Source organism: Dendrobium catenatum, unplaced genomic scaffold, assembly GCF_001605985.2.
Source record: "Dendrobium catenatum unplaced genomic scaffold, ASM160598v2 fragScaff_scaffold_452, whole genome shotgun sequence".
Taxonomy (NCBI): Eukaryota; Viridiplantae; Streptophyta; class Magnoliopsida; order Asparagales; family Orchidaceae; genus Dendrobium; species Dendrobium catenatum.
The window spans coordinates 15,282-23,227 of record NW_021318914.1 but is presented as its reverse complement, the minus strand read 5'-3'; the positions used below and the strand labels follow the sequence as shown (position 1 = coordinate 23,227).

At 37.1% G+C, this 7,946-nt stretch overlaps 1 protein-coding gene across 1 annotated transcript in view; it reads left to right on the top strand.

Moving 5' to 3' along the window:
- LOC110098529 (DNA repair protein RAD51 homolog 2) overlaps positions 1-7,731 on the top strand; it is a 42,037-nt gene extending 34,306 nt beyond the window's left edge. Inside the window, exons 7-10 of the mRNA XM_028694311.1 lie at positions 5,419-5,580; positions 5,696-5,787; positions 5,874-5,984; positions 7,551-7,731. Coding sequence (XP_028550144.1) covers positions 5,419-5,580; positions 5,696-5,787; positions 5,874-5,984; positions 7,551-7,711 — 526 coding nt within the window. The 3' untranslated portion in view covers positions 7,712-7,731. The remainder of the gene's footprint in view (positions 1-5,418; positions 5,581-5,695; positions 5,788-5,873; positions 5,985-7,550) is intronic.
- Positions 7,732-7,946: the final 215 nt, after the last annotated feature.

Below are 7,946 nucleotides of genomic sequence, written 5' to 3'. Positions count from 1 at the left end.
AGAAAATCTCTACATGAAAATAAAAACTAATAAAAAATTTTTCTATAAAAAGGATGACGAAGAAGATGAAGAAAATAAATAAAACAAAGAAACATGAAAACGAAGAAAGGGACGGGCTCGTTTGGTGTTCCTCTGTCGCCTAATGCTCGAGTCGAATCATCGGCTTCACTCCTTGCATCGCCTCGCCAGCTTCACTACTCCGTCGGTTTCCTGCTTGTGTGATGTTCCTTCGACGAAAACCATGCAGAGCTGCTCGAAACCCTAACTCGAAGAACTGGTCTCTAAAATGCTCCATCGTAGTTGCAGACAGAAATAAGAGCGGGTTGCAGAAGCGGAAATGAATAGGCTCCATCATTTTTTGGGTTTAACAGGATACGCGTATCTTGTCTAATATAAATAGTTATTTAATTGGGTATGGTAAAGCTGTGTCCGACACGTATCCGTTCCGTATCAGACACGTATCTGTGTCCGACACGTGTCCAACACAACATTCCTTCGTAAATAGGAGTATCGGTGCAACATAGCTTTTCTGTCATCCGTTGCTCAAACTTTTATATAGTTTAATCAATAGCTTTGATACGAGTTGTTAGATTAGTGATAAAATTTTGAGAAAGTTAGATGAAGATGAAGGATGACCACAATAAAGATAACAATTACAAGATACATATTCGGTGATGCTTACCCTTGTCCATAGTCACACAAGGATCTAATATTCCACTATGCTTTGAAAAAAAGTACATATATTTTTTGGTACTTAAGAAAAAGATAGAAATATCACTTTCTATATGTCAATGATTGCGATAAAATGCAACAATGTATTGCAAAAACAAGAGTCAAATGCAGAGAAGAAGACATTGTGTGGACCTCCGAAAGAACACCGCGCAAACGGGTCAATTGGAATGGATAGATTGGATCGTGCATACGACTAGCTATTGAGGATAGCGGCTCTCGCCAGCGCACCCCGATAGGTAGTAATATACACGACCTGATCACAGTCACGGGTTTCCCCCACCCGATACAACAGCTCGAATGGGGTTTATTTGTTGTGGAGTTTCGTTTCCCACGGGCGCAAGCCCCCGTGGTTAATTACATCTCAAGCCCTAGGGCTTGAGAAAACTCTCGATTAAGGATCCAATATTATTCTTCCCAAACAAGGGACATTGGCATACAAAAAAAGGAGACTAGGAAATCCTACTCAATGGAATGATAGGTTCAAATGGTTTAATCAACATGCAAGGCTCACATCCACACTCAGAGGGACTGAGGCAGTTGAGGAGAAACAGAAAATCATACACTCAAGACATACAGAGAGAAAGGATGGAAGTGACACCATCTATGTAACGCAGATAAGCAAGATTTATAGTCCCTGAAGATAAGGGACCTACCCACTATTTAAACATACTACGAGACACCCGATGCAGTAGCCTTGAACCCTAAATCTAAGATGGCACGAATCCTAGGAAAATGTGTCACTAAGTTTTCTATGTTTTAAAGTCTCTATCCTAAAAGGAACATGCACCATAAGTTTATGTTATCTAAGACTCGGTCCTTAATTTTTGTCCTTAGGTGTCACTAAAGTTATGAGACGAAAAAAAAAGAAGTTTTTCTAACCCTTAGGACAATCTCGCAAGACACAGAAAAGCAAAGGGTTGTATTAGCTAGAGCACGTTCTATAAGATAAGAAAATAATATCAAAATAAAAGTGCAAATTAAATAAGAACGTACCTCTTTATCATTTGCACATCGGATGGTTCACTTGCTATTTGGGTTTTCTTATTCTTTTGCGAGCATTCAACTTTAGAGCAAAAATAAGAAAGGCAACGAAAATTCTAAAAGAGAAGAAAGATGCGGCAAAATGCAATGGAATAAAAAAAAAAGAATGAAAATCAAAATGAAAGGAATGTAGGCATCGTTGTTGTTGGGCACACTTCTTTGAAGCCAAGTGTGCCACTAAAACGACCTTCACCCCAATTCAATATGATATGAATAGGGAGGAATAAGTTTTCAATGTCTTTTGCTGTCCCCACAATCCAAACAAATCACTTGATATATTTAAAACGATCACCCAAACTATTACCTAAATAAAGTCCAAAAACAACGAAGGGGGACAAGCTCCCAAAACCAAAACTCCAAATGAGCCTCCATCCCCATTTACCCAAAAACCCCACTTTAGAAGCCAACACTACAGAAAAATAACTCAAATAAGCAAGGAATCTATGCTCCAAAAAGGCATTAAAAAAAGGCTTCCAACACAAAGCTACCTATCACACATCAAATCCCAAAATTTTACTTAAGAAATCTCCAAATGAAACAACACATAAAACCCCTTATTGAAAAGAAAACAAAATACAAAAAAAAAAACTCTTTTTTGACGCAAAATCAATCAAGTGCTTTTTGCATTTGGTGTGGGGTAAAATCATGAAAGTTCTCCAACAGAAAAAAACTTCATAAAATCTTCCATCGTAAAGCATTCACAAAGCATATCATAAAATTTCTCGATGCAAAACAACTCGCAAAGCTTCTTTTAATGTCGGATGCATTCAAACAATTTTACCAAGGGCTCAAAACGAATCTTGCATTATTGAAAGGAAGAAAGACAACCAGAAAATGACATATTCTCTTTAAGCTTGAAAATTCATGTGGCCATTTTATTCTTTCCAAAATTCGTGAAAATGTTTCAATCAATACAAGGCATGAATCAAATTTGTATGAAAATTCATATTAAAAGCATACACGAAGGCTTCCCAAATCTTTTTTTTTTCTAGAAGACCATCCAACAAGAGTAACATATATCCTTATATAGACTCAAAACAAACTTGTAAATTCCATCCCAAAAGAACCCAATAAATCTTGTAACTCAACGTTCATAAGAAAGTGGGCTTAACGCCAAATGGTTCTCTTCATATCTCAAGACAATATTTCAATCATGATTTCATAAAAATAAAATAAGAAAATAATGGAAAAGAAATTTTCATGCATTTGTATTATTTTCAAAGTTCAAGGGAGACAACCTAATACTGCAACATAATATTGAGTTGATTCAATAAAAAAAAAAATCACATTTGAGAAAAACCCAAAATTCCCTTCAAAGCTCATCTCACAAAAGCAATTTGTGAATCGGATGACACAAGCATGTAAGCGATCTCAAACTAGCCTTATCTTACGGAATGAATCCCAACTACAAAAGGATGGAGTCATAGTTTTCATACAAATCTCTAATACAAACAAAGTCATGAAAGTTCAAAATATTTGTTTCAAAATCTATCACGAAAATCAAGCATCGGCAAGGCTCAAATAAACTAATTAAAGAGAAATCTCTAAGATTTTATGAGAATCTAAGCAAATTACCCATTATTCAAGGTAATATTGGTATTCATGTCATTTGAAGAGCAAAATTTATAATAATCTGCATTTGTTTTATTTCCAAAACGGTTTAAAAAAAAAAAAAAATACATTTTTTTATTGTCTTCACTACGGTAGAGTTTGCATGAGTGAACTGAATATAAAAAGGTTAAAAAAAAAAAAAAAACCTATCATCACTTGTTCATGCGATATGATTTGTGACTAATCTAATGGAGAAGAGAGATGCGGCAACCTAGCTTGGAAAGGAGGAGAGCCTGCAGCCATTTAATTCATAAGATAGAAGAAGATGTGAAAAATTAGTTCAGAGAGATGATATTCTATGCATGCTCAATCCCACAGCCCCAAATTCTCACATTAAAAAAAAAAAAAGTTCCCTGGACCGTTTCTTTCTTCTCTAATCTCCAAACACAGGTAGACACCTCAGCGAAGAAGGATGGAAGAATGGGAGCAGCTCTTGCTTCGTTCCTTGGCCGTCCTTAGCTGCTGTCCTCACAAAAGAGGAGATGGCTTCCCCCTGGCTCCCATCTCTCTAGCTTGCCAATTTGGAGGTGAGGAAAAATCAAGAGCCTCCAGCTCCAATCTTTTCTCCGGGGTCAATGCATGCCAAAAAGAGGAATCCCCATTCAATTGAAGCAACGGCACCTTATTTGAATTTTGATCAGATCTCTACCGTTGGTTTGACTTCTTTATTTAGGAGCAAATCCAACTTTACGAGAAAATCAATTAAGACTTAATTAGAATTAAATCGACCAAATTAAGCTAAGATCAGATTCAAATCAGATCTGATTCGGCTCGGTTCGGGTCCATTCGGGTTCAAATTGAGCTCGATTTGGTTTGAATCAAGCCGGTTCAAGTTTGATTCGATTTAATTAAATTAATTTTGCATAATCAAACCCAAATCGATGTCGATTTAGATCAAATAGTGCTCAAAGAGGCTAATGGGCGTTAATCACATTTATTTGAACTTCGTCGAGTCTAATTTGACCTAACTCAAGTTGATTCGAGTTCGAATTGGACCCGACGGGGCTCGATTAAGTCAATTAAAGGCCCTCGAGGGCGCTCGAGCTAAAATTGAGGTCAACACGTTGCTGCTATTATTATCTTCCTTTCTCAATTGCGAGAGTTTCTTCTTCTGTTCTCTTCATTATTGCAAGGGTTTTTCCTTACTATGGCTAAATTTTTATGCCCTTTCTCCCATTTCCTTGCCTCTTCTTCTATTAGCTTGTGATTATGGGATCCATTCAACAACGTATTAGAGCCTTCGCCTTATATAGTGTTAAAGGTGATATGTAACAAGCTTAAATTTAGAGATAACAGTATCTCAGGAGTCGCGCTATCTCCAGGGATGGTGATTCATCCTTTCAGGATAAGAACCGGCATCTTGCAATGGATAATTTCAGACTTCTTTCACTAGGAGCCTATTGGAAGTTCCCGCAAATTACAGCCTGATGAATGTCTCCCTATTTTAAAGTAGCTATGTTGCAGCCACTCCACCCAAAAGCCATCACAACAAATAGCTTAACTGACACTATTTTTTCTTCCATTATTATAGTGATTAGTGAACTGCCACTCCATCCTATTAACTGCCCTATGTTGGCCATATGTCCACTTCTCCCTGACACTGCCCAATGGCTTGTAAGTAGACACTCCTCTCTATCTTATTCCGATCTAATAGCCGCAGGAAGGTGGAGCAACCAAAAGATTATGGGGAAGATCATCCTAGATCCTTGTGACTAGGAAGCCCCCACTTGTCCTATAGTGCTGAGCACTTCTATAAATCCCCTTTGTATCAATGTAACGAGGACTTGTGGTCACCTAAGAACTCTAGCTGCCTTTGAAGAGTTGGTAGTAGAACAGAAACACCAAGAGCCGAGGTGATTCAAGTGTTACCCCATCTATAATCGAATAGAAATACTAATATTCTTCTTCTTGGAAGTTACTGTTCCATTGGTTGCATTTCTGTTTCTCTTCCCTTCCTCCATGATTCCAGACACTGCAAAGTATCCTGCTTGTCATATAGAACTCTCTCAGGCATTAGAAGTTGGGTTAATTTCACATGATACTTCAATGTCAATTCCTCCCTCTACATATTTATGATCAAGTTACTAGAGCTTCATGCTTTGTTTATTTCTTCCGTTCATATTGCAGGGAAAAAGGAAGTAGTAGTAGTAGTATGTCTGGGAGTCATCCGCCGAAATGCCCTTTTTCATTTTTGAAGTATGGAACTCTCATCTTTTATTTGTTGTACGCTTTTAATATTGGCATTAATTTGAGGCTTCTAAAGGCTTCATGTTTTCCATCCTCATTAGCATGATTGATGACTACTAGTTAGGTCCATTGCCGAGTTTTCTCGTATACCTATTGTGGTGACAAACCAAGTGCGTGGTCACAACAATGAAGAAATCTCTCGGTATTCATTTTTAGGTGTGTTCTGAACCTGCTTTAGGACTATTTTCTGACTCTGTCTTATTATTTAAATAAATCGGATCTTCACGTAAAACTCTTAGCAGGGAAAGACACTGATCTTAGTGTTGAGAAGTTTGAGACTCATCATGTTGCTGCTTTGGGGATTCAATGGGCGCATGCGGTAACCATACGTCTTATCTTTGAGGCTCATTCAGGTATTATTAGTACTTGGTTCCCATATGCAATGGTCACAACTTCATTAAAACTAGAAAATAGATGAAATTGAGTACACAATGTTCAGTTAGTTTTGGTCTGTTATTTATTCCATAATTGTATGATCAATTTGTAGTACATTGAGCATTCAATGTGCCTTAATTTCATAATTTGGTAATTCCAACTCCAATTTCACAGAGAATTTGTATCCGTACTACTGGCTGTCTATATTGTCATTTGAAAGTGGAACTAAGTTAATGCCTTCATGATTCTTTGCTTTTACCCAGTTTTACTTATCATAAACTGCTTCTAGGTATTAGCAGTTCAAATTTGCTCATCCCACTCCATCAATTTTGACAATTTTTTTTTTATCTTGCTACTGCTTGCTTATATTATCATCCGAAAGTGGAACTAAGTTATATTGTATATGTTATGCATACATAATTCTTTGCTTTTACCCAACTTCCATTTAACAAATCTGCTTCTAGGAATTAGCAGTTCAGATTTGCTAATTATACATATTTTTCTTTTGTGGTAAGTCGTGGATGTAGGTTCATAATTTTTTTTTAAAATTTCCTGAAAGAGTCATGGTAGTGGTGTATGCATCCATCAATTGCACAACTTGGGCATTGATTTGTATTGAGAAATAGACCGAAGTAGGTTTGAGAAAAATTAGTCTTCATTGGGTACCATTAACTATTTCAAACTTTGATTTACATGGAGTTTTTTTTTTTTTTTTTATTGATTCTATCTTTGTTTTTTTGAGGGTGCGTGACATTTCAAATTTACCATCTTTTGTGTACATATAAGTCTGGTTGAAATACAGTTTTTTGGTTTGAAATTTGAAGTTGCTAGCCTTTCATCCTCTCCTACAAACTTAAATATTCTTCAAGTATTCATAATTTTAGCAGTCCTCTTCTCATGCTTATAGGTGCGTTTGAAATACTGGTTAAATTAGGCCCAATTCAATACGAAGGTTTCAATTTTTGATATATGTGTCTGTAGACTCTATATTGGCTTGAATTTCATGCACCTGATATCCCTTTCTTCATATGAAGTTAGGAACTAAAGCATTGCGGTCCTTTTTCTGAGCATTTCAACTTGCAAAGGCTGCCTCCAAATTTTTTTAACATTGCCATTGCCAGCTCCCAAGTCCTGGATGAGAAAAGTGGAGGGTTGCGTTAGGTAGTCGACAGCCAGCGTAAAACTTGTCGAATAATAATGACATGTTGGAGTAGCTCCAGTAGAAGATAAGATTAGAGAGAGTCGCCTTAGATGGTTTGGTCACATAAAACGGCGGCCTTCTGATGACCCGGTTAGGAGAGTAGAGGTATTAGATTTGACTTATGTTAAGAAAGGTAGGGCTAGACCTAAAAAGACTTGGTAGGAAAATATTATGAATGACCTTTCTTTATTAGATTTAAACGAGAATTTGACTTTTAATAGGACACAATGGAGAAAAAGGATTCATATAGCCGACCCCACGTAGTGGGATAAAGGCTTGATGTTGTATGCAAATAGCTCAACCAGCTACTTAAAGTTGTTTCTTTGGGAAAACTCTACTGCAGGTCAGAAATTTATAAAGGTGGCAAAATCCCCGTTCTCTCCACCACTAGCATTTCCATTCACGGTGACTTCATCAGGGGTCACATTACTCGCTGATGATGGTATTGAAATGATAGGACAGGAGATCGGCATGATCCGTTGTCAAGGTTTGTCAATGGACTGAGACAATGCTATCAAAGGAAACAAGTTATGTTAAGTTCGAGCAATCATTTGAACATACACTCAGACTCAAATTCAAATTTACTAAGTGTGGAATACACTAAAAATTGAACAAGACCTCGACACGTATAAACAAAGAATGTAGTGGACTTTTACAACAGTCCCTACGAGATCGGGAGCATCATACTGCGGGAATAATGAATGGCCGTAGAATATACGGTTGTCCCTCCTACATATAC